Here is a 27,233-nt window from a genome sequence, read left to right as displayed (position 1 = left end):
GCTGACCTACCAGATCATCACAGACACATGAGGGATCTCAGCCAAGAACAGAAAAATTGCCCGGCTGGGTCCAGGCCAAATTGCCAACCCAGTAGCCGGAAGGAGCCAAAGGAACTAGCTATATGGATATCTGATGGAAGGATATTTTGGGTAAGATCAGCATATGCAAAGGTCCTGAGGTGAGAGCACGTCTGCCATTTCTGAAGAAAGGGGAAGAGGTTGGTTTGTCTGGAGTAGAGCAAGCGATGAAGGGAGAGGGATAGGGGATGAAATGAGAGGAGTGTGGCGATTGTACCAATGTGACCACATCTCATTTCCCTTTCTGCATGCTTGCTCTTGCAGTGGGATACCACAGACCCTCCCATCAAGAAGTGGACCCTGTCCTTCCACTCCTTGCATCCGAATTGGCCATGTTGTTTGCTTTGACCAATGGGACGTCAGCAAATATTAGCAGAGGCTTGAAAAGCACTTGCACATCAAGGCTTTCTCTCTTGCTATTCCTGAAACCCCTGACTGCCATGCAGGTCCAGGTTATTCTGCTGGATTGAGACCCGTCACACTGATCATCAACACAACACCTAGCCACCGGGCAGAAATTGACCGCCCCCCGCCATGTGGTATACAGTGTTGTCCAAGCCAGCTGTTTCTCTATTGGCTTTCTGTCTGGGTTTTCTAAGTGCGGGTATTGAAGTCCTTTACTATTATTTATTGCTGTCAATTTCTGCCTTCAGCTCTGTTTTGCATATTTATATGGATAATTAATTAATTAATTAATTCAGGTGCTCTGATGTTGGGTGTTTATATATTTATAATTGTTACATCTTCCTTTTGAATTGACACTTTTATCATTATATAATGACCTTCTTTGTCTCTAGAGACCGACCGTTTGGGACTTAAAGTCTATTTTGTATAATATAAATCTAGCCACCTCTGCTTTCTCATGATTACCATTTGCATGAAAGGACTTGTTCTCTTAGCCTATGTATGTTTAATTCTAAAGTGAGTGTCTCCTAGTTGAAACTTTTTACAAATACGTTCACAAAAATGTGAGACAATGCCACCCAATTTTTTTGTCTTGGAATTTATACTTACTATTTATAAAAATAAGTTTGAAAACATGTTTATTTAAACATGTATATTTATGTTGTTGCTTTTTTAAAAGAATCAAATGGATATTTTATTTATTTTTTTAATTTATTTTTGAGAGAGAGTGAGAGAGTGTGTGTGAGGAGGGGAGGAGCAGAGAGAGCAGAGAGAGAGGGAGACACAGAATCCGTAGCAGGCTCCAGGCTCTGAGCTGTCAGCACTGAGCCCGATGCGGGGCTCAAACTCATGAACCATGAGATCATGACCTGAGCCAAAGTCAGAGGCTTAACTGACTGAGCCACCCAGGTGCCCCCAAATGGATATTTTAAAAATTTGTCGGGGGTACCTGGGTGGCTCAGTCATTTGGGCATCTGACTCTTGGTTTGGGCTCAGGTCATGGTCCCAGAGTCATGGGATCGAGCTCCTTGTCAGGCTCTGTGCTGAGCACGGAGCCTATTTGGGATTCTGTCTCTCTCTCCCTCTGACCCTGTCCCACACTTGTGCTCCCTATCCCTCTAAAAATAAAAAATAAAAATAAATAAATACAGCCTCTCTTGCAGATAGCATATCACTAGAGCATGTTTATTTATCCATTCTATGCCTTTTAATTGGTAAGTTTAATGTGTTTACATTCAAAGTAATTAGTGAGAAGTGAGAACTTACTGCTGCCATTTTGTTCACTGCTTTGTTTATCTTGTAGTTGTTTTCTTCCTCTTTTTCAGCTTCTTTATTGCACTTCTCTATTGTACACTGGAGCTCTCTTAGAGCTAGTCTTATTGCCATATAGATGTTTATTCATTGTTTTTGTTGGTTTTGTGGGAGAGATGAGCATTGGGACTTCCTAGTTTGCCATCTTGCTAACATGAGAATAGAGACAATTATCATTAACTCAGAGACTATTGAAAATAGAAGGAATGGAAACATTCATGAGGGCTCCACCCTCATGACCTAATCACTTCCTAAATGCCCCACCTCTGAATACCCTCACACTGGGGATCTGGTTTCAACATAGGACTTTTGGGGGAAAGTTTCATTCCTTACACGCTATAACTTTGGCCAACAGAATGTGGCGGAAGTGATGATGTGCCAGCTCCATCTCTAGGCCGCAAGATCATGGTCCTTTCTAAATCTTCTCTTCAATTCCTGCTGTGTGGGAAGAATAAGGCTGCTGGGAAGCAAGAGAACATGTGGAACAGACCCCACTTGTCCCAGCTGGGGCTGTCCAAGGGCAGCATAGTGCTAGTGTCCCCCAAATATGTGAGAGATCACAGTCAAGAGCAGCACAGTTATGTGCGTGACCCACAGCTGATGGCCACCATTAATGGATGCCCTATCTCCATACCTGTTGCAATGTACCTTTGTAGCTCTTCCCATTAAAAGATGAAGGGTTTTTTCCCCCCACGTCTTGAATTCACCATCGATAGGCCTTGAGTGGCTTTGCACACTTCTACTCTCCCTCTCGGAACTCTGCCATGCAATGAGAACGTGCCTGGGCTAGTCTGATGGAAGATGAAAGGCCATGTGATTGGGAGCCAGCTTATCCCAGCAAACCCCCAAATATGTGAGAGAGCCCTGCCAAGATCAACAGAGCTTTCTAATTTACCCACCGCTGACCATAGACCCATAAGGGAGTCTAGCAAAAAATGAGAAGAAATGTCCAGCTAACTCATAGGCTCACGAAAATGAAAGGTTATTGACTTAGACCAGTGAATTTTGAAGCGGTTTGATACAGCACAATAGGGAAGCAGCACAGGCCCTATCAACAAAGTAACCTGGAAGGAAGTGACTTTTGTGTATCTTTTCTGGGCAGGCATTAAATTACTATGAAATTCAAAATTGGTCTTCCAGAGATGGGACATCTTAATCCATGTTGATCTTTGACTTAAAATTTTAAATGGCTTTTTTAAATAAGAAAACATGCAAATAATGTCAGCCCCTGGATGAGAGTGGGAGAGCAGGAAGGAGGGTGAGAAAAAGAACAGTAAATAAGTGTAACTTGAACATAAAATTGCAATTGAAGTTTGTTATCTTAGTTTTCTGGTGTTTTGTGTTGATGCCTATGGTAAACAAAATATTAATTATACATGTGTACAGAACATAAACCCACTGAACTTCCTGAATAAAAATTTAAGTCTGACGATTTTTGACACTGGCTACACTTTCTGATATTCTTAATTGCTATTTCCAAAGGTAAACTGGCATAGTACTAAGATAATAAATATCCATATTTATGTAAAGGTCGTTAATAAACTGGGATTCAACATTAAAGTTGTCCTCAACAGTAGGAAAAAAACACTAGCTCCCATAACAACAAAGCATTAATGGTAATTTTGAGATAACTTCCCAGTATTCTATTCGAACTACTTATGTCCTGCACTTTTGAATTCCGTGGATGGAGAGTTTTCTTTGCAGATAGCTGGGCTTTGAGGAATAGTGATGGAGATTGGAGCCATACAGTTTGCAGCCATTTTAAGAAATATATGCTAATAGAAAAACAAAGGCTGCTCAATTGGGAGACTAGGATATGGTTTCATAACACATAACATGGTTTAATAAAGTCATTAGAAAAGGAGAAAAAAATTGGCTGCACAAAAACACAAAAGAAAAATTGGATTAATAAAGCCCTCATTAAACCAGCTAAAAAGAAACAGTGACTTAAAAGCAATAATGTGAACTTGCAGTATGTTTTGAAAAGAGGAATCCTTTTGATTCTTCATGAAAGTGGATATAGCAACCACCGTGTTAACCTGCTTCACCTCAAGCACTCATGTGAAATCATTTCCACTTGCAGCTTCCTGGGATGGCTCTCTCAACTTTTCACTAAAAAGAAATTGGGGTCCTTACAGAGTAGCATACTTTAAAATCAGCCTGGAACCTTCTGTTTTTGGGAGGAAGCCACCTGGGCTGTGACATAAGAGTTGGCGTAAAATCATTCCTAACGGTCCGTGAACATTTGAACATTAAAAAAGTGATTACATCAAAACATATCAAAATTGTACACCTTCAATATGTGCAATTGTGTGTCACTTTTACCTCAATAAAACTATTTTAAGTTAAAAAAAAAAGTGATTATGGTTCCCTAGAACCAGTAGAGTCTATGAAAGGCCAAATGTCTGTGATGATGCTCAGAGGGACAACATGAAGTGAGCAAGATACAAGTTGTGTAAAACGCACGCGTGACTCCCATCCTGAGACAAACTCTGGAGCAGGACCACCTGAGTCTGGGTGTTAGATCTGTGAGTTTTCTCACCTAGGAACTTGGGGGCAGTTATTGCATGAACATCTGGTTTCACCCTTGCTGACGAGGACAGGACCTTTTTGAGGCTGAGTTTGGCTCAAAAGACAGGCATGTGTTTTGGTGAGTTTTTCCGGAATGACGTAACACCCATATCTAAATATGGTGCCGTGGTACTCCTGGTGGTACCACGAGTTCAGATGCACCAGGACCCCATCCTGTAGTGGATTTTTGCAGTTACATGTTCCCAAGGACCCTACATATGCAAGAGAAGCTGTGCTGAGATATGGAAAAGAACTTTATTCCTCATTTTAGGAGGAGAAAACATGTTTAATTCAGTAAAAATAAGAAATGCATACAGGAAAGGAGAAGACTTGGTGCCGTGAAACCAGAAAAACATATTGTCTCCATAATTACTGGTAATGTGCTTATGTCCTAAAAATAGAAATATAGGCATAGTGTAAGCAACCAAAAATATTTTGAAGTCTAGACAAGGGGCAGGGGTTCGTCAAGAATTCAGTTTTGTTGATCCAACGGAACTCTATCTCATGAGGCAAATATTGCTTGCAGCTGTACTCCCTTCTAGGCACTCTGGGGGCAGAGTTATCTGGAAGAAATGGTAGGGGAAATAAAAGTAAAAAGTATGCTAAAGACCTTGTCTTGTTGGGGTAGGAGTGCAATAGAGAACTGATTATTTTTTGGCATTGAGGCGAAAATATACTTCCTCAGTGCCTAGAGTTCTTATATCCCATTCTTAGCTTCCACTCTAGGGTAGGAAGGCCCACACTGACTGAAATGCAAGCACAGGTTCTGCTGAGGCATCGGGCCCAGAGCAGTTCATGGAAACTTCCAGAGAAGCTCAAGTCACCGACTAAATTCTGATTGGCCCCAAACAATTCTCAAGGAAATAGAAGATTGACTATCCTCTGCTAGAGAGGATTCAGAAACCGGGGAAAGGTTTGAATCGAGGTGATGTTAACCGGCATCGTCATTGAGGAAACAGCGTAAAGAAACCTTTGGTTTGGGGTGAGGGGTTAATATCAGTCTCAAAGTTAAGTCATTTTAGGACAGGGTCCAAATGTCCCTTTTCAGTAAACATCAAATGCTTTAAGGCTTCATGGTCAAAAATGAAGTCTTTTCCCACAGTTCTGTGACCAGAATATTCCTGCTCCCTGAAGAGGCATGTCTTCCCATAATGGAAAACTATTAGGACAGAAGGATAACCTATCTTCTGAGACAGGTTATCTAGACTCTTTGTGGTTGGGCAGGACTCTGCAAATATAGAGGGAAAGCCGAGGACAAAATAACCAAAAGCAAAAGAAGGAACCAATGCTGACCAATGAGGGGGCGAGGGAAGCAGTGTGGCTGTCGTAGGTCCACGGGCAAGTGGGGAACGGGAATGGCTCCATGGGGGAGTCATGGCGCAGAGGTTCAGCTTTCATTAGGAATTGAGTTCTAGGAAGGAAATGGTATTTTAAGTCAATAATCTGGCAGCAATTAACAGGATGGACAGGAGTAATGAGGGGCCGTGAGGTCAGTGGAAGGATATATATAATCTCGATGATGACAGCCTGAGCAAGGGACGGGAGACCAGTAAAGAATGAACAAATATATTCTAGGCACACTTAAAAGCAGTGTTGTTTTATTTTTTCATTACAAAGGTATTATGTGCTCACTTTAGAAGTTTTAATGATACAAAAGTACACGAGGTAAAAAGAATACATATACGCACATATATGTATATATGCAACCACTATTAGAAGTGATATTTCTAACTCCTAAGCCACTATAGGAAAGGAGGACATGCGCCTTGACAAGCTTAGCAAAAAGAGAAACAAATTCAAGTAATGAAAGAATTATAAATAAAGGTTACATAATTGTAATAAATGTGAAAATTTTAATTATGAATTAAAAGGCAAACATTCCAGATGGAGTAAAAGAAAAAATCATCATGTACCGTTTTGAAAAGATAAAGACACACCTAAAACAAAACAGTGCAGAACAACTGCAGATCCTGAAATGGATAAAGTTACACCGGACAAGTGCTAACAAAGATCAAGTAAAGGTGGCCAAGAAACATCACGGCAAAAAGCATCAAATGGGTCAAAGAAGGTACCTTTATGTTGTGAACTAACACAATCCAATGAAGATAATCGTGAAATTTAATGCACTGAAAAAGAATTTCAAATTTGCAAAGCAGAAAAGGCTAGAAATAGAAGACTACGATAAAATAAGTGGGAGATTTTACATACTCTCATCAAAAATTTAGATTGAACACATCAAAAGGGAAAATCTGAGTAACAATTCAATTTAATATGTAGAAATATGATATAATATTACCCAAACAAAAAGGAAACATACATTTGCTTCAATTGCCCATGGAATATTTATAAAAGTTTATTACATTAGGGAGGCGCCTGGGTGGCGCAGTCGGTTAAGCGTCCGACTTCAGCCAGGTCACGATCTCGCGGTCCGTGAGTTCGAGCCCCGCGTCGGGCTCTGGGCTGATGGCTCAGAGCCTGGAGCCTGTTTCCGATTCTGTGTCTCCCTCTCTCTCTGCCCCTCCCCCGTTCATGCTCTGTCTCTCTCTGTCCCAAAAATAAATAAACGTTGAAAAAAAAAATTTTTAAAGTTTATTACATTAGGACACAAAAAATTTCCAAAATGTATAATCCACACAGGAAACATTCTCCATCCATGAGACAGTAGGATTAGTAATAAGAGGGGAAAAAGGGTAGAAAAACAAAATGTCAACTAAAATCTAACCATGCTGAAATAGATAAATACTTCTAAATAACTCTTGGACTAAAAAGGAAAACAAAACTAACTACAGATGAAGTGACACCCCCCCCCCCCCAAAAAGGGTCACACTGTTTTGGCTACTGCTGTTTATGGTAACACTGTTTATGTGGAAACTGGGGGCACGGTCAAACACATCCAGAGGAAAATTTCTCATTTAAATGCATTAAGTATAAAATAAGAAAGACTGAAAAATAAACTAAGCATTCACTTAATTATTCTAGAAAGAGACCAAACAGAACCAAAGAATATAGAAAGAAGTATTAACAAAAGCAGAAAGTGATATTAAGGAACAACTTTTAAAAGTAGTTAAACTGAAAATAAAATACACAAATCTATGAACAGTTCTATTAAAGAAAAAAAGGAGGATATTGCCACATATATGCAAGTTAAGACACATTAGACGATTATGTACAACTTCTAATCAATACATCTGAAAATCTAAATGAAATGGGAGAGTTTCACAAATTGCCCCAAGGAGAGGTGGAAAACTTGCATAAACTGATCAGAGCAGGAAAAAGACTTCTAAATACAGAGAACAGATCGGTTGCCAGATGGGTGGGGGGTGGGGGAATGGGTGAAATAAAGGAAATTAAGAGTACACTTATCTCAATGAGCACTGAGAAATGTATAGAATTGTTGAATCCTTCTATTGTCCACCTGAAACTAGTATAAACTGCATGTTAATTCAATAAAAAAATATAAATGAAATTTTAAAACTAAAAATTCACACACATAAGGAAGAAACTGAGAGATTTGCATTTCTACCCTCCCACTTCCTATATAAGCACCAGGACGAAATGGTTTTATGGGTATTACCAACTTTTCAAGGGAACAGCTTGTGTCTAAGGCACACTGCAAAATAAGAAAAAAATTCCAGTTCATTCACAAGTACACACAATCATGATATTAAAGCAGAAAAAGGACATCACACAAAGGAAAACAATAAATGAGAGTTTCCCAACGAGCGTGTGTGTAAATTACCTTCTAAGGCCTTGGGGGCAAACAGGCAGAGCCTGAGAAGCCAGCTGCCTCTGCCCTGAGCAGTCCTGTCCATCTGCCCCAGTGTGCCAACATGTGAAAAAGGTAAGGAGGCGGCGCTGTAGGCACTTGTTAATATAGAGCTTTACATCCGAAATCAAATACTGACAGAACCAAAACACCACTACTAAGTCAATTGGATTCCAAGAATGCAAGAATATCTCAACATTAGGAAACCTATCAGTGTAATTAACTACATTAAGGGATTAAAGAGAACAACCATATTATCGCCCTGGCAGATGCCAGAAGAGACTTTATACCATTCTTTGTCTGTTCCTGACAGAACTAAAAGTCAATCAGGAATCAAGACTAGAAGAGTATTCCCATAACTGGAAAAAGGTTATCTATCATAAACAACGGCAACCATCATGTTTTAAAGTGAAAAAAGGTATTTGTGTTCAAGTCAAAAATAAGAGAAGGATGCTTGCTCTTTATGAATCAGTATAAATCTGCATTGTCCTAGAAGTCATAAGATCTTTATCGATGTTGTACAAGGGGAAAAAAATGAGATACAAACATTAGCAAAGAAAAGACAAACGTGCCATTGTTTACAACTGACATGCTCCTGTACCTAGGAATTCAAGATAATTAACTGGAAAAATAACATAGGGCTAAGAACAGAGTTTAATATGGTGCCTGGATACAGGATAAATGCAAAACTTGGTGTCATAAAGATATCAGTTCTTGACACATTACTCAAAAGGCCTGAGGCAATTCAAGGGATTTTTTTTTTTCTTAACAGAAGTTGATGAGTTGATTCTAAAATTCATCTGAAGAAAATGTACAAGAATAGCTAAGTAAATCCTGAAAAATCAAACAGAATAATGGAGGAAGAAAAGCAGCCCCATCAGTTTTCAAAACATATTATAGTGCTATAGTAATTAAAGCAGAAAGGAACCAGCTCAGTAAAAGACAAAACTGGACAGAAAAGAAGCATAAGTATACCCATATACTTCCTGATAAAAAAAAAAAAAAGAATTCCAAATTAGTGCAGACTTAATTCCATAAATAACATAGGAAAAAATAAACATAGGTCCCTTACTTTCCACCATACACACACACAAAATCAATTCCATATGGACATATGGATTAAGGCACTACATAATAAAAAATAAATAACGTATTAGAAGAAAACATAAGATAATACTTTTATAATGTTGAGATACAGACACCTACCTAAGTATGAGACAAAACCAAGAAACTATAAAAGAAAGATTAATATGTTTGCCCATTTCTATAATGAGATTGTTAGGGCAATACCACCATAAATAAACGTTGAAAAAGACAAATGAAAGACATTTGTGGTATACGGCAGACAAAAGGATACCAGCTCTGATATCCAGAGACCTCGTACAAATCAACAAGGAAAAAGACAAATGATTCAACAGAAAAATAAGGCAAAGGATATGAACGAGCAATCTCCAACAGGAGAAATACAAATAACTAATAAAAATATTAAAAGGTGCTTAACTTTACTAGTGATCAGGGGAAAATAACTTAATGGGATGAGATTGGATTTTTCATCCAAAATGCTGACAAAAATTAAAAAGAATGACAGGGTCCAGCATGCCAGGGGTCAAGTTAGCTCACACCCTTTGATCTAGCCATCATACTTCTAAGGTACCAGCCTGTAAAAATACTTGTAAATGTGCAAAAGATAGATTAAAAAGAATGTTTTTATAGCATTATCTGTAATGGTAAAGAAAAAAAGAAAAACAACTGTTAATCCCAAGATTTATGTGGGAAGAGTTGAATAAATTATATAGTACACCTTACTATGGAATTCCCTCAGCTATTACAACAAAATGACTTCTATTGGGGCGCATGGGTGGCTCAGTCGGTTGGGCTTCTGACTTCGGCTCAGGTCATCATCTCACAGTTCATGAGTTCGAGCCCTGCATCGGGCTCTGTGCTGACAGCGTGGAGCCTGGAGCGGGCTTTGAGCTCTGGGTCTCCCTGTCTGTGCCCTTCCCCCACCCCTGCTCACCCTCTGTCTCTCTCTCTCTCTCTCTCTCAAAAATAAATAAACATTAAAAAAATATTTTAATGACTTTCTATTGAGTGTGGCTGGGGAGGTCAAGTTGTAGAATAATATGTACAGGATGACTTCATTTTGTGAAACATCAAGAACACATGCACATACAGAGAAAAAGTAATCATGGCTGTCTCTGGACAGTGGAACTGTCACTTGTTACTCTATATACTACTGCATTTACAGTAAGCATATATTACTTTTGTAGCAACAAAAAAATAAGCTCACTCTGTAACATTTGGATTAAAAAAACAACTGTAAGGAAACAGAAAAAAATGATGCGAAATGTCACTAGACAAAGGCAATTATTATTAACCCGTCAACACTTTTTCAGTCTCTGCTATGCACATTAAACATATCTGAGATCTTCCTCTATGTAGTTTGGGGCTTGTCTTTCAATTATTGTTAAATTGTATTTTCCCTGTAGGAAATTTAGAGAATAAAGAACTACAAGAGAATAAAAAGCCCATGTATTCCAGCCACCCAGAGATAACTGCTTAAGAAATACCATGCAATTTGAATTCACCGAATTGTATTATGAGTAATGAACGCACAGTGTCTCATCGATCTATGCATGGCCCGCTTTTATTTTTATCCATTAACTTATTGGATTTAATTTTCATAATCGTACAATTCTTAAATAGTCAATGGTATGCTTTTAATTATATAAGGAACACCCACCCACCCATTGAACCTGAGTGCTAGAATATGGACGATAACTTCAATCCACTTCTATGATCTTCTCCTATTCCAGCCCCTTTCTTCAGTCCCAATGACCATTATCCCAAAGTTTTTATTGATTCTCCTTTGCTTTTTAATAAAATATTTTAAATCCCAAATATATATGTGTACCTAAATAACACAGTGTTTAGTTTCACTTGTTTTTGAATAATATAGGAAGGACATCCCATTATATGTGCTCTTCCGGGACTTGATACCTTAATTTAACATTATAGAAGTACAATCTACCCATATTATTATGTTCAGCAGTAGTTCATTTCTCTGCTGTATAATATTACGCTGTGTAAATATACCACAATTTACCCATTTTCCTCTTGGGACTTTTACCACTGACATAGTAGTGTATATTCTTCTGGTCATTTTTCAGAGGACATTTATATAGTTTGCTTTCTAAAGATTTGACTGTTATACATACTTCCATGTGACCTGTTCCTCTCACTAATGAGATCTTGTCAACATATTCCTATTTCAGTGAATATTCTTCTGTGGTAGAAACTTAAATGGCTGCATAGTACTCCGTCATAGAGTTACCATATAATTTTATTTAACCACCCCCGATTCTTGGACATCTTGACTGCTTATGGGTTTTTTGCTCTGATAAGCATTATGATGTACATATCCCTTAACTCAGCAACTCTCCTTTAAGAATTTATCCTAAGTGATACCTGAACAAATTTGCACACAAGCATGTACAGGGCCACCATGGAAGACGACACAGTTTGTGTTCTGCACAACTTGTGTAATGTATGTGCTCATCACAGCAGTTTTTAGAATACAAAACAACTAGAAAGAACCTGATGCCCGCCAATAGGAGATATTAAAGTTACATATTAAAATTAGAACATAGACTCACAGTCACTGACATGGCAAGACGTTTATAATTTATTGTTAAGGGGAAAACTGGGTTAAATATAAGTATGATTCCATTTTGTAAAAGAGAATAAACATACCTGTGAAAGAGGGTGGAAAAATATACACCAAAAACCTTATAGAAATTATCTGTAAGTATTGAGTTTATTTGAGATCTTAACTTTTTTCAATTTGGTCTCTTTCATTTTGAAGTGTTTTCAACAGTAAAACTTGATTACATGTATAATAAGATGAATAAATAATGAACGTTTATGCACAATCATTTAAATATTTTTCCTGAATATAAAATACTTTCACACTGTAAGAACTTTGGGAGAAAAAAAAAAAAAGAACACCAAGAAGTACACACAAGTCACACATAAACGTACCCACCTAGAGATAATTAGTTCACAATCTCCAATATGTTTATTTCTAGTCATTTGTCTCTGATTATATATATTCAAGATAATTGCAATCACACTTTATATAATCTTGTGTGCTGATTTTTCACTTAACATTATATAATATCAACATACCACAAATATTTTAATGAAAGAATATTCCATCACATGGAAATAGCACATTTACCTAATCATGCCCTTAAAGTGAGACCCTTAGGTTTTTCTGTTTTTCACTATGCCAAGTACTATGTGAGGAACATCTTTGTGCATGAATTATCTGCATTTCAATGAAATAATTTTAAATGAAATCTTGAATAGATTCACTGAGATGAAAATATGAAGTCAAAGAGTACCAACATTTTTATATCCCTTGATATATAGTGCCAAAACTATACTTACTATACATACATTTTTTAAGGCAGCATGGAGTAGTAGGGGAAAAAAGAAGCCAAAATACACGGATCCCATGCCCATCTTTAGTACTTGCTGTTTAACCTGATTAGGGAAAACTGATATAAAACATCCATCTTACTAATCAAATGAGAAAATAGATCCTTCAGTCACCATAAATGTTACTTCCTCAGGAATGCTTTCCTTAACTTTCCAGACTCTCACAACATCCTATACTTACTTTTCCTTCATGGTCTTGCAACAACTGATAGATAATTGTTCAATTATTTGTACGCTGTCAGTTTCCCCTAGGTGATTTTGAGCTCCATTAAACTATTCCTGGCACACAGTTGGCGCTCAATAAACATTTGTTGAATGAATGAAGACATGGATGATGGATGAAATGATAGCACTTTGCAAAATAAATCATTAGACATTTGGAAGGTATTTCAATTTTAATAATAATTATTATTCATTTGTATTACCATGTAGACAATTCTAGATCTTTAGGGATCCCTTGACCAACCATAATTTCATTATGTAGCTTTAATGCTTGTCATGTCACCCAGAGGCATGGTAGCAATATTGCTGGAAGCACCTGTTAGGAGGTGAGACTTGGAGAACCAAGTAGTTAGTTCTCTAGGTCAGCATGCTGGGGGTTAGGGAGTTGTAGTTACCATTAGTTGAACACAAGACAGTAGTCAGGAATCCAGGAGGTCAATGATATGTGAAGAAACAGGTAAATCCTGGAGGTCAGAAACAAACTAATGATAAGTGGTCTATATAGTAAGGTAAAACTGGAGAATGGTCAGTGGTAAGACACTGAAGTTGATGGGAGGGCCAAATTCCAAGCACCAGGATTCAAAGCATGGACTTATGAATATGATTCTAAAGCAAACGGCTCTTGAACTCAGTGCTTCCTTATTTCTGCCCAAATTGAAAACGGTATCAGGAAGTGTTTGTGCCTAGTTCCATACACATGGGCAAGGGAATAATAGTAAATAGTTGAGGAATGAGATCTGTGGATACAAATATGTTCTGATAGTGACAGGAAAAAGTGAGACCATTTGGACATAAGATCTGATAATAGTCTGCACATAAAACGGGAGCAATCACGCTTTGGATCCCATAATTCTCATCTTGACTTTCAGCAGCAGATATTATAGCATAGCAGTTAGGATCATGGGCTCTGGTCACAAGCTAGCTGAGTCCAAATCCCAGCTTTCTCATTTCACTTATTAGTTGTGTCCTTTGGACAAGTTACTTCACTTCTGTGTGTCAGTTTCCTCATCTGTAAAACGGAGATGACAGCACCTACCTCAATGGGTTCTTGGGAAGATTAAATGAGTTGATGCATGTTACAACCTTAGAACAGTGCCTGGACGTAGCAAATGCTATGTCAAGTGTTATTATTATGATTACTATTATTATTAATTGGTCACATAAGACCAAACAAAAACTGGTGTTAAAAGAAATGGATAAATACACTGTATGTTAACTCTAATAAACAGTCTCTAAACAGGATTTTTTTCATTAAATAAGAATTTCACTTGCACCTAAACATAGTTGACTATATGAAACCTATAAGCATTAGGGAGGTAGCAAAATTTCTCACAGCAATCCCATCAGTGTGTTTATTTTCCAGAGGCTGTTTTATGAACACTATCTTAAAAAATTGTAAAGCATAAATACATATTTACTAATAGCAGAAAACACTATTAAGCTACAATACAGTTAATCCATAAAATCTGGTCTGTAAGAAGGAACACCTTATTAAATTTTTTGAGGCTAAATCTACTGTAGGCAGGATTACTTGTGTTGGAGGGCCTGTCTGTAGAAAGATCTGAACACAGAAAGGCTTGGACTTGGGAAGACTAATTTTAAAAAGGTCTGGACCTGGGGAAAGGTCAGAAGACCTGGACTATGGAACATGTTAGAATACCTGGATATTGTAGACACTGGAAGACCCAATGTTAGAAGACCGGCACTCTGGAGACGTTGGAAGATGTGGATATTGAGCCCCCTGTTGGAAGACTGGGTAGTTGTCGGAAGACGTGGAGATGCTGGAAGACGTGGAGTTGCTGGAAGATGTGGAGATGCTGGAAGACGAGCAGATGCTGGAAGCCCTGGAGATGCTGGAAGCCCTGGAGATGCAGGAAGACGTGGATTTTCTGGAAGACGCGGCTTAGTTGGAAGACGTGGATTTGCTGGAAGACAAATTTGTTGGAAGACGTGGGTAGGCCGGAAGACATGAATTTGATGGAAGACACAGCCTTGTTGGAAGACGTGGATTTGCTGGAAGACATCGATTTTCTGGAAGACGTCGATTTTCTGGAAGACCTGGAGGTCATTGGAAGACGTGGATTTCCTGGAAGACATGGATTTTCAGGAAGACCCGAGTTGTCTGGAAGACCTGGATTGTTTGGAAGACATAGATTTGCTGGAAGACCTGGAGGTTCCTGGAAGACATGGATTTTTTTCCGGAAGACGTGGGTCTCTAGGAAGACATATATTTGTTGGAAGACCTGGATCTAGTGGAAGACATAAATTTTCTGGAAGACGTGGCTTTATTAGAAGACCTGGATTTATTTAGTGGAAGACATAAATTTTGTTTGGAAGACGTCGATTGACTAGAAGACTGGATTTGGTGGAAGACATGGATTGGTTGGAAGATCTGGACTTTTCTGGAAGATACGGATTTGGTGGAAGACGTATATTTTTCTGGAAGACATGGAGTGAGTGGAAGACCTGGATTTCTTTCTGGAAGACATCAATTGACTGGAAGACCTGGATTTTCCGGAAGACATAAGTCAGCTGGAAGACTTGGATTGATTGGAAGACTTGGATTTGGTGGAAGACAGTTTTTTTTTCTGGAAGACATGGATTGGCTGGAAGGCCTTGAAATTGCTGGAAGATGTGGATTGTCTGGAAGACCTTGAAACCATTGGAAGACATGGATTTTCTGGAAGACGTGGATTTTCCTGGAAGACGTGGATTTTCCTGGAAGATATGGGTTTTATGGAAGACCTATAATTACTGGAAGACGTGGATTTTCTGGAAGACATGGATTATCTGGAAGACCTTGATGTTGTTGGAAGACTTAGAATTTGTTGGAAGACTTGGAGTTGCTGGAAGACCTGGAGTTGTTGGAAGACCTTGACACTGGCACCATTGGAAACCCTGGACATTGGAGACATTGGAAGCACAGGATATTGGAGACATTGGAAACCTTAGATTTTGTGGACATTGGTTATTCTGGACGTTGGAGACTTTGGAGAACCTAACTGTTTGGAATTCATGGGTATTGGAAGCCCTGAATACTTAGAGGCATTGTAAGTCCTGCACCTTGGAAGCCCTAAACATTGGAAGATATAGACAAGGGAAGATCTAGACATTTAGAAATCCTAAAATTGGAAGCCCTGGGTATCGGGAGATATTTGGGAAACCTGGATATTGACATATTCATGTTAAGACACAGAATTTGGAAGCTATAATTTTCATGATGCTGGAAGTCAAGGACGTTGGCAGCCCTAGACATTAAGAGACTTGGACAGTAAGATGTCAGGATGTCAAAAGACCAAGTCATCCAGACATTGGGGATGTTGGAACACCTAACCATTGGAAAACCTGGTTCTTAAGAGATATTGGAAGACTTGGGCAGTGGAAGAACTGGTGACAATGAGACATTGTAAAATCAGAATTTAGGAGACACTAAAAATTGTAGGAACCAAATGATGTGAGAGCTAGAAGATATTAGAAGAGCTGCACTAGGACACAATAAAACGTGGACTCTAGAAGACGTGCATATATGGGACACTGGAGGATTGGGAACATAGAGAAATTGGAACTTAGAACTCTGGACCCTGAGACAAGACCTGGAACTTGATGATTGATTATTGGAGAAAGTAGAAGACCTAGAGTTTTAATGTCCCCGATGATGAGGAGATTAGAAAACCCTGGCATTGGAGATGCTTCAGGCCAGAGAGTGGAAGATGTGGGCATTGTAACATTTAGAAGATCTGGCAATTGGAGATGTTGGAAGCTGTGAAGCTCAGAAAACCTGATGTTAGAGATACTAACGAATCAAAAGGCCTAATCTTAGAGATACTAGAAGGTCATGTTGGAAGATATTGGCAATGTTGAAAGACTTTCACATATGGACCTGATGTGACATTTAAAGACATATGATAAGGCTACTCTAGTAGTCTTTATAACTATGGCATCTCTCACTAAAAAGCAAAACACAGAGAAAGGACATCTTAGGAAGATGACAAAGAGGAAGCAGGGAAATTCAAGCGAAAGCAAGTAGTTTGAATGGGTTGGAACCTATTTTCATAGTCCCAGTGAACTAGCCTTGTATTGTTTGACAGGATGTGAATGAGGAATTATCAAAGATGAAGGAATATCCAGCTTGGAGAACTACTTGACTTTAAATAGGAGTCAGCCAGCCAACGTTTTCTGTAAATAGTTAAGATTTTGCGGGCCATATGGTTTCTATTGCAACTACTCAATTCTATCATTATAATGTAGCCATAGGCGATACATAAATGAGTGGGCATGGTTGTGTTGCAATAAAACTTTTATTTAAAAAAAGTTGGGCCAGTTTTGACCCAAAGGCCTTAGTTTGCCAGTTCCTGCTCTAGATGCCAAATCTAGGGTATAGTAAGTATATTAAGTACATCCCAGGCTAGCATTCACATGCAAAAGAGTGTGTAGAGCAATTTGAAGCCCAGTGGTAAATAAAGATACCATGTATGTGATGATGCTCAGGATAGGCGGCTAGCAAGAACCTGAGAATGGAGTTTAGATCTCCACTTAATTATTCCAGGGGCACAACAAGAATATTTGTATTTAGAGCCAAAATTGAATGGGTAGCATTCAGGACCCCAGGCAAACGGGGCTGGGGTTCAGTGAGGATACCCTAACTCGATAGGCTGGAAGCTTAAAAAGAATATTAAAGAAGAAAGTCACGTTTACACACCAGGGTTATCCTTCCAGGACTAAGCACCGTTCATCCAAAGAGAGAGAGTCCCCAGCCCAGGGCAGAGAATAAGTGGCAAAGCCTTCACTCTGTGTCCCATATTCTTCTCATTAGGACACTCATCATGCCACCGCCAATTAATCAAGAGCCAAGTCTAGGTGTTCGTAATAATGGAGGAGAAGAGGAAGGAGACTACAGCTTTGAAGTCTCATCTCAGGCACTCTGGCTTCAGGTAATAAGTCTAATTTCTACTCTTACCCACCAGAGCTTAAGCAACAAACATAAGAGATCAGGGTTGAGTTGTAAGCTGAAGATCTTTAGTACTTAGGCAGGGCTGAGGAAGACACGGGTGATCACAGACACTGTAGGAAAGAGAACACCGGCCGGCAAAACTGGTTACAATACGCTGGGACCGGGTCATGATTTAAAGGTTGAGTAGTGGAATATATAGACAATGGGCAGCCACTGAAGGATTTTGGACAAGGAAGTACCAGCATCCGAATTGTACACGAGGAAAATTTGTCAAGCAGCCAAGTGCCGAAGACTACCAGACATAATATACTAGAACATCAAAGACTCCCAGGTTCAAACACTAAAAGAGTTGGGATGTGAGTTATGAAGCCACTATAATCATCCAGGCTAAGTGGTAACGGGGGCTTGAACTGAGGCAGTGACAGCTCTGTTACCCAACAGATCCAGCATTTGGATGATGATGAACACTCAGCATTCTGGAAAGCATGATGCTAAGTTTCTTGAATGCCATCACAGAATGCATGAAATAGCAAAGATGTTCAGAAGCGAGTTATGCGGAATTGTCCTCCCCTCGTAAGAGTACTTAGATATCCAATTTTCTCTCAAAGGCAGCTGAGCTAATAATTTGGTGGTTTAAGCAAAGTAGGTCCTATAGAGCTTTATTGTTAGCTCCTATTAACACAGAGTGACGTAATTGTCTTAAAAGTGGAACCAAGTGGATGGATTATTTTCTAGAGAATAGGAGTATATCCATGTGAAAAAAGTCATTAAGAGTCATCCGTATATGAATAAATATCATGCAAGGATAACCACTTGATAAATAAAGCACATATAAATGGAGCTGCAGTCAAGGAGTACCACAGGGGCAACGGAATTATCATTTCAAGTATCTTTCACAAGCAAAGAAAAATATTGAAAATCAATTTTTATTCCTTCTCTCTTCTTAAAACCATCATGCATACCATTTTTTGAAGGAAATTAGATAAAATATCAAAATATTAAAATCCTGCAAAAACATGAGTAAACTATCATCTTTAGTTCTATAATGCTTGTTATAATAATAATAGCAACAATTTATTGAGCGCTTACTATGTGCCAGGCACTGTACTAGGCATTTCATATAATCTCATAGCAATCCTATAATGGCAGGTATTTTTCGACCCCGTTTTACAGATTAGAAACTCAAGTCTGAAATGGTTAAAAAGCATGCCCACAGTCACGTAGCTGGTAATTGGCAGGGACAGGATTGAAAGCAACTCTGATCCCCAAACGTAGGCCCCACGCTGACTTGCCACACCCCAATAGCTCAAGGGTGATCCTGCGGGGACCAAGTGCCACTCACGCAAAGAGAGGGAGTCCCCACCCCAGGCAGACAAGAAGCCAATGGCAAAGCCGTCATTTATCTATGTCCCGTGTTCTTCTCATCACGGCCTTCCTCATGCCCCTGCCAGGAAATCAGGAGTTAATTCTAGGTGTTGGCAAAAATGGGTTAATTATATCACGGGCTTTATGCAGTAATGCAAGAAAGATGAAGTGCAATGTCTCGAGCACACTAGATTCCTATTTAATTTCCCAACGTTTGTTGTCCGCGCTAGTGAAATGTCCTATCTGGGCTTTCATCTATTTTCTATGTGATTCTATGGCTCCCAAGAACATATACACTCTGTTCATGCCACAATTTATTTCTGAATTCTTAGATAAACAACCATAGCACATTGACATCAAGACCATTAAAAGGTAACTCTATGTAAAGTTCAGTGATCAATATATTCCATAGCACAAACGTGGTTTGCACACTCTTCGGCTATACACGCCGTAGAAGCCCTTTATTAGCATTCAGGTGGTGGCAGCCGTGTAATCCAAATGTGTGGTTTAAAGAGCCTTGGCTGCATTTTGAACGGAAAAGATTTTAAACAAACAAAGGGCTCTTTTTAAATGTAATACCAGTTTTCTAATATTCTCTACAAGTTTCATCAACCTGGGCTGCCCTTTCTCCCCACCTCCTTTTCCTTTTCTTATCTTTTTCCAGTGGTTAAATATGTCTGTAAAGAAGGAAAACTCCATGCATTTCATAATAGTGAACACAACAATTTACCTGAACCATTTGACAAGAGGAAGATTCTTTTCACCCAAACTGTGCATACAACCTTCTAAAAGAAATTTCAGCTTGTCAATTTTGGGGACTATTCTTAATTTTAAAAAGAAAAAAGAAACACCCATTTGCATGGCAATGTTGTCATTCATTTCTATTTCTACCGCTTAGGTCTATACCAACTTTCAAATCCACCTGTAAGTTCTGCTGACTTGTTAAACTCAGCCATATTGAAATGTTCTAGATTTTATCATCATCAATGAAACTTCTTAGATTATTTTAACTGGATATTGCATTAAACAAGAATTAGATTTATCTCAATTATTTTATTTCAAATGGCCTGGTCCCTAGACAAACATTTCCACCTCTCAAGGCAAAGTCTAGGCATTTCTGTGACAACTAAACTGATATAATAGTTGGTTTCCCATTGCATTATTTTTATATTAATGGTTCCTGGTTGATGCTGTTCAACTTAAATTTGACTTCTCTAACTCTGGTCAAATTTAAGAGAAATAAAATGGCAAGGCAGTAATCTCAAGAAATGGTAAAATTCTCAGGAAACCGCATTCTCTAAAGGCATATGGAACCACTGATATACTGGTAAAAGAGTCATCGACTTAAAAATATTTACCTCTTGATATGATTAAGAATGTACCAATTATCCATGGAACCTTGAAACAGTAACCATACAGAGTTCTCTGCTTTGGTTTATGAAAACAATAGATACAACATGTTAAGATGTTTTACTCATAATATCTATGCATTATTATTTTCCCCAAGCCCTGTAACTCAAGAAGAAAAATCGCCATTAACACAAATAAGAGACTCATAGGAGGTCCTCTCTGTCTTTCTTTTCAGGAAGTTGATGCCATGTTTGTTTCTCGTTTTTCTATGCCTAACTCTCTTTTCTGGAAGACACTAAAACATGGTAAAACTTGAACCAGGAGCACGATTTTTAAAATAACAGGAACACAGTACAGTAATGCTGCTACTTACCTTGGTCTCTATGAAAGGGCTCAGGCACACTCACAATCAACCAATGAGGTTGCTGCACCTTTCTTTCAAGGTGCAGAGAGAGAGGGACCTTAGAGACCAAGTGGTCCTATTTCACTTGACAGATAAGGGAAAAGTAGGGTGATTTGAATAAGACCATCCATTGAGTTAGTGGTGGAGCTGAAATTTAGAATCAGGGTTTCCTAGCTGCTGGGCCCACTAGCATTTGTATTACATTTTCTACTAGAATTCTGTTCAGACTGAGGGCAGCAGTTAACAACCGTGGCTGTATAAAACATCGGTTGAGGAGCTTTAAAAATATACAGGTGCTGCCCCCGTCCCTGATTCAGTACATCCAGGGGCAGGTCCCAGAAATCTGTGTTTTTCAAAGCCCCCCAACGTGATTTTGATGTGTCGAGAACTACTGTAAGGCGAGGGAGTGAGCTCCTCTGGCACTGTGGCGGGCCGCTAGACCCACAGCACCTGAAAATGAGTTTTCAACTCTCATCTGCCTCTTTTGAACCTGTTGGGGAATGCCTGATATGTCAGCTGTAACTATGCAAGCAAGCCCTTTTAACTCTTGGATTTTCTTCCCTTTCCTCTGACCACTTCAAACTCAGATATAGGTAAGCTATCATTCAAACCTTCAGCCGCCGAGGGTGGTGTGGATCATTGGATTTCTACCACCTTTCGGGAAGAAGTTTCGATATCCCTTTCCCAGAGGGTATTTAAATATGCAAATCACCGGGAAGACCAGATAGGACAACAGAGAGGATCAATGGAGATGAACTCTGGCAGGTTTTACTCCTTGAGTAGATACCAAGAGTAAATCCCAGAATGCATTTTAAACGCACTGCCTTAAAGACTGACCAATGGCTACATCTACAACTGCTGGAAAACAAATTAACTGATACCAAACGAATGAGTCGAGATTCTTTCTGTCAAAATGGCAAGTTAGGCTTAAGTAAGATTAAAATAAATGTCAGTATCAAGAGTACAAAGTCAAGTTGTCCAACCACATAGAGTAACCCCCCTCCCTACGTATTAGAGTTGACTTCCTGGAACCCTCACTGTAGAGGAATCTGTGTTGGGGGGCCTTATGAGCCTCGGGGGGGGGGGAATTGCAGCAGGGAAGTGGGTGTTATGACAGCCCAGACACTTGGTCTGTTCGCTGAAATAAGACACTAAGTAAAGTGAATCTTGTTGGTATTTTACTAATTTCACATCAGTAACAGTGATGACTGGGCAACCGATTTCTGCTTCTCTCTGATCTCAAAGTCAGGACAAACATGCGTCAGTGAAAATGCTGGTCATCACAGTAGTGATAGGGAAAGAATCAAGACAATTGGGTTTTGTCTGGAGAGAAGTAAGCTCAACCTTCCGTTCTACTTTCCTCTTCCAGCACTTGGATCACCACATCATCAGAGCTGTTGGAGTCTGAATCCCAAGGTTCAACTATCTGTGTGTGGCCTTTCTGCCTGCTGTTTGTAGAATGGGTTTGAATGACATGGCCCGAAGGTCCAGCCTCTTCTTCCCTGTTGAAGCAAACAGAGAGAAAGACTTATTGGCCTTCATTTGAAGGTTTCTTATTACTGCTTTATAGGGTTGTGGGTAATCGTTTAAATCTTGCCTTCAGGTCAATAAATATTCCATCGAAAGATCTCTCTCCTCTGAATCATCACAGCAATTTGACTTGTGGAACAGCTGCTCCTACATTCTTTGAGTTCTGGATGTTAACCTATGCTGACCTGTGGTATCAACTTTTGATGTGATCACATCTCTGAAAAAGTTCTGAACTATCTTCTGAGGGTGAGAATCTAACACTTCAGCAAAATGTCACTTAAATCAATGTCTTCAAATCCTTCACCACCCAAATGTTTTGCAGATGCTACAACCTTTTCAATTTCGTCTACCACTGGGAGAAAACTTTCAGAGTCCATTACAGCCTCATTCCCAAGTTTGTGCCAGGCTCCATTAAGGGTTGCCTGTGTTATTTCTCGCATTGATTCTTCCACTATTGTTAAAGCATTACAAATGGGGAAATTTTGTCAGGCTACTTTCACAGTCAGTTCTGGCGTCTCTCTCATACGATCTGCAAGGTAATCAAATATACGCCAAGTACAGTACCTCACAAACAATTTTCAGCACTCCCAGCTGCTTGGGTTGAAGGAGTGGAGTTGTACTGGGGGGTGGAGGTGACTGGAACACAAGGATCAGCATTTACTATCGCACTTTTGGCAGTAGGAGCAGGTGTCCAAAAGCAGCAACTTTGAATTCAAGGTTTTTTGTTTTTTGTTTTTTTTTGGTTTAAATATTGTCTAACCTCAGGAATGAAGACTTCAAAAACTGGCCCAAAAAGAGTTTCTCAGTGATCCCTACTTTATGGTTTCCCTTCATGTAAACAGAAAAGTGTTTCTAGCATTCTCTTTTAAGAGGGCAAGGACTTCGCAATCTGTGAAGCAATGTGGGTTTAATCAATCACCAGGACCGTTGGAACGAAACGGAACTTTGAGCTTGTCCTTTCCAGGCTTGAAGCCTCTGGTCTTTTTCTCATCCTCTGCAAAAGGTGTGCAAGTAGGCATGTACTTCCTGAACAGGGCCATTTCGTCAGCACTGAAAAAGCAGCCATTTCCCTCAATCCGTTCCCTCAGGTATTCAGGGTAGTCAGCAGCAGCCTCACGATCTGCTTCCTCTGCCGACCATTTCTTTTCAGACAGACCACAGCATTTCTTAAACCTAGCCAACCACCCTTTACTCACAGTGAATGTGGTAACCTTTTGTCCAGATGAAAATTGAAACTTGCGTTTTTGTGATGCTCGCTGGCAGATTACGCATACAGGAGGAGGCCTATGCAGCGCTCTCTGGGTTAGAAGCCACACGTGCACATCTTTTCCATGGTCTCTGTGTTGGCATTTCACGTTATGTATGATGTTCTTGATGATTCTAGTGTGCCCCTCGATTGACTGGCCCTAATAGCATCTTATTTTTATTGTGCAAATCATAGATTTATTAATGCCAAAAAAAGGAAAAAAAGGGCCCTAGAGAGGTCTTGGTTTCACCATTATTGAGCATTTCGAGAACTTTCATTTCGTTTGCTGCAAACATCACTTTTCTTGCCCTCTTTGCTCTTCTAGCATCTGCACTCTTGCTTTTCTGCTTGGGTGCCATTCCTACCCAGACTCAACGCAAATTTCTAATTAGTGACAGTTTTAGATCACTGAGCAGTACACGACACTAATTCGTGATACGCACGAAGCAAATGACAACATTCACAAGACAAATAAAAACAGCAAAACGGCTTTTGCGTGACAACACGTGTGTGTGCTCAATGGCTGCAGAGGGGACAACAGGCAGAAGAACAAGGGCAGAAGCAAGCGACCCGGGTGTCGGTCTCGTCACATGAGACAGTCAGCAGGATAACGTGATGGCGACGTGAACTTGCATGCTGTTCCAAAACTCTCAAAGGCGCAGAGTAGGCAAACTCCAGTTTTGTAGGAAAATGACTTGCAGTTGTGAAGGGATCGCGGAAGTCAGGAGTGAAGGTCAAGTCTGCCTGTCTGGGATGAGAAGCACAAATAGCACCAGCTAGGAGAGAGCAGACACAAAAATAGGAAATGAAGTCAGGAACAGAGGCAGATTGCCTAAGTAGCTTTTACATTAGCGAGGAGAACATGAACTTGGGATAATAATAATATATGCCAACCTGCCCTTACAGAGGCTGGACCAATTTGTATGCTTACCAACAGTGGAGGAGAGCCCTCTTCTCCCATATGTTCACCAACATGAAATATTACCAATCTTTGTCATTTGCACCAAACAGAAGGTGAATAGCAAGGTATCTCAGTTTTGTTTTAATTTTCATTTCTTTAATCATCTTTCCATATGGTGAGCCATTTCTACTCCATCTTTAAATTGTCCGTTTATATCCTTTGCCCGCTCAAAAATTTTTCTCCTACTGATTTGTAGGCACTATTAGCATATTAGAGAACTCTCCTTTCCCTTTTCGTTTTTTTAAAAGTTTATTTATTTTGAGAGAGAGAGAGTATGTGTGTGTGTGTGTGTGTGTGTGTGTGTGTGTGTGAGAGAGAGCAGGAGAGGGGCAGAGAGAGAGAGAGAGAGAGAGGGAGGGAGAAGCTCCAGCAGGCTCCAGACCGTCAGTACTCAGCCTGACACAGGGCTCAAACCCATGAACCATGAGGTCATGACCTGAGCCAAAATCAAGAGTCAGATGCTTAACCGACTGAGCCACCCGGGCGCCCCTACGGAACTCTTATTTTAAACTCTATGCTGCAAACATTTTCTTTAAGCCTGCCATTTACTTTTTAATTTTGTCTTTTGCCATAAAGACGTTCAGATATTTATGTAATCAAACGTTTCATGCCTTGCTTTGAAAAGCCTTCGCCTCCCTAAGATGATAAAAATATGTTCACGTATTTTCTTCCAATATTTTTATAGTTCTGTGGTATTATTTCAAGGTATTGAGGAAAGGAAGGATTCCTTGATGAATGATGGTGGAATGACTGACCATCCAGCTACAAGAGTGTCAGGCCTCTCTCGATGGCACTTCCCCTCTGTACGGGAGACAGGAGTTCTGGCAGACTCCGAGCCCCACGCTGATTCCCAGTTGATGGCTCAGCTTTCTCCGGAGGTCACTATAGCTCGAGGAGGGGAGAGTAATGAATAATTAATTACTCTATATTTTTCTGGCTTAAGTTCTGTTCTGCTACCGGTCTATACTCCTGACTTCTGTCAGCTGAGGGACAGTACCAAGTTCTCAGATCTCTGATCTGCCAATAATCGCGTCACTCATAATTCACAGTCAATCACAGTTTGGGCACGACTGGAGGAATCTGGATATGAGTAGGCTGTCAGGTAGAATAGGTGACTGCCGTTGACTTTATTAGGTATAATAACGGAACCGCGGTAAGATAGGTGAATACTCACTTTTGAGGGTGGAGAACTGAAGCAAATACACATATAAACTAGTCACTTATTTTATCAAAAATGTTAATTGTTAAATCCAGGTGCTTGGCAAGTGGGCATTCACTTCACTACTTTATTTCTCTGTAGATTTGAACACTCATAATAAAAAGTGTGTGTGTGCGCATGCACATGTGTGCATGAGGTAATAATCTCGTATTTCATGGCTACATTTTAGGTACCATCACGTCTCTGTCAGTGACTTTTCAGGTTAAATACAAGATTAAGAATTACAACTAAAGAGAGGCGCCTGGGTGGCTCAGGTTGAGCGTCCGACTCCTGATTTCAGCTCAGGTCACGATCTCATGGTCATGGGATCAAGCCCCGCGTCAGGCTCTGCATTGACAGCACGGAGCCTGCTTGGGATTCTCTCCCTCTCTCCACCACTCGTACTCTCTCTCAAAATTAAATAAACTTTTTAAAAAATACAACTAAAGAACAACTGATCACTGGAGGGGAATCACTTTAATGAAGTATTTTCCCCCCGTTAAATCAATAGATTAAATACTGAGGCATCACACAGCCTGAATCCCAGTATCAATTTAAAGGTATGAGACCAATTTCCAGGTCTCCTTTTTCCCTACCAAACTGGAACAGAAGATTTATGGCAATTTAATCCAAAAAGAGATTATCTGAAACTTGGGACAGCTCAGCTTCATAATACTAATAGCAACTCTTTTCCACACTGTACAAGAGATGGAGATTTATGAAAGGAAATCAGGAGCAAACAAGAGGATAAAAACTGATAACCCAGGGTAGGGAGACTGACTACTTATGTGCGTAACCGAATCACTGGGTAAAACTTCATTCGACCAACTTTCAAATGAGAAAACACATTTCTACCCACAAAATTCACTTTGGGTCAGCCTTTCACCCTGTGTCCTTTGACCTTTTGCTAAGGGACATGTCACTTTTGTAAGACACTGGCACCAGGCCAGTGTGAAGAATAAAGTGTCTGAAATAAACGTCCTCCGTCACCTTTCAGTTCTGCGAGTTGTGCAGAGCTTCGAGGCGGTTAGGACGCTATCAAATAACGGTATAACCAAGTGTTCCTCTTCTCAAGGTATTATTCCAAAGTACATTTATCTAAAGGGTTGAGAGCATACCATCATGCATCCGGCCCTGTGAGTCCAAGGAAGCCTGATATGCTGTCGAACGAGAAATAAAGCCCGATTGAGCTTTGAGTTGAGGCTCACGTGGCTCAAGTGCCCAGAAGGGCAGGAGCGTCTCAGGATGTTGATTCTGTCAGCATTTCAACAATGGGGAAAAATAAAGGATTTCTAAAAGTGCCACACCCTGTGAGGATTTGAACAGCCAAACAGGATTGAGCTCCTTTGAAGCTTCTGTTATGAAGGGACATT

The 27,233-nt window shown here is 39.7% G+C and overlaps 1 protein-coding gene and 2 long non-coding RNA genes across 3 annotated transcripts in view; 2 read left to right on the top strand and 1 right to left on the bottom strand.

The window, feature by feature from the left end:
- The first annotated feature begins 13,158 nt into the window (after nt 1–13,158).
- LOC121025838 (uncharacterized) lies at nt 13,159–14,589 on the top strand. Its single transcript, XR_005788164.1, has 3 exons — nt 13,159–13,174; nt 13,238–13,243; nt 14,481–14,589. It is a non-coding gene; the product is annotated as an uncharacterized LOC121025838 (long non-coding RNA).
- A 27-nt stretch (nt 14,590–14,616) lies between these two features.
- Nucleotides 14,617–15,383, top strand: LOC121025815 (cerebellar degeneration related 1; the record flags this gene model as incomplete). Its single annotated transcript, XM_040468567.1, is given in 3 exon segments — nt 14,617–14,754; nt 14,789–15,157; nt 15,255–15,383. Coding segments are annotated over 3 exon segments (636 nt in total), but the record flags the coding sequence as incomplete, so codon positions are not given.
- A 7,646-nt stretch (nt 15,384–23,029) lies between these two features.
- Nucleotides 23,030–27,233, bottom strand: part of LOC121025837 (uncharacterized) — a 56,110-nt gene continuing 51,906 nt past the window's right edge. Inside the window, exon 5 of the long non-coding RNA XR_005788163.1 lies at nt 23,030–24,477. This is a non-coding gene — a long non-coding RNA (uncharacterized LOC121025837). The remainder of the gene's footprint in view (nt 24,478–27,233) is intronic.

This window comes from Herpailurus yagouaroundi, unplaced genomic scaffold, assembly GCF_014898765.1.
Source record: "Herpailurus yagouaroundi ecotype Mexico unplaced genomic scaffold, PumYag 67702, whole genome shotgun sequence".
NCBI lineage: Eukaryota > Metazoa > Chordata > Mammalia > Carnivora > Felidae > Herpailurus > Herpailurus yagouaroundi.
This window is presented reverse-complemented; position numbering and strand designations above follow the sequence as displayed.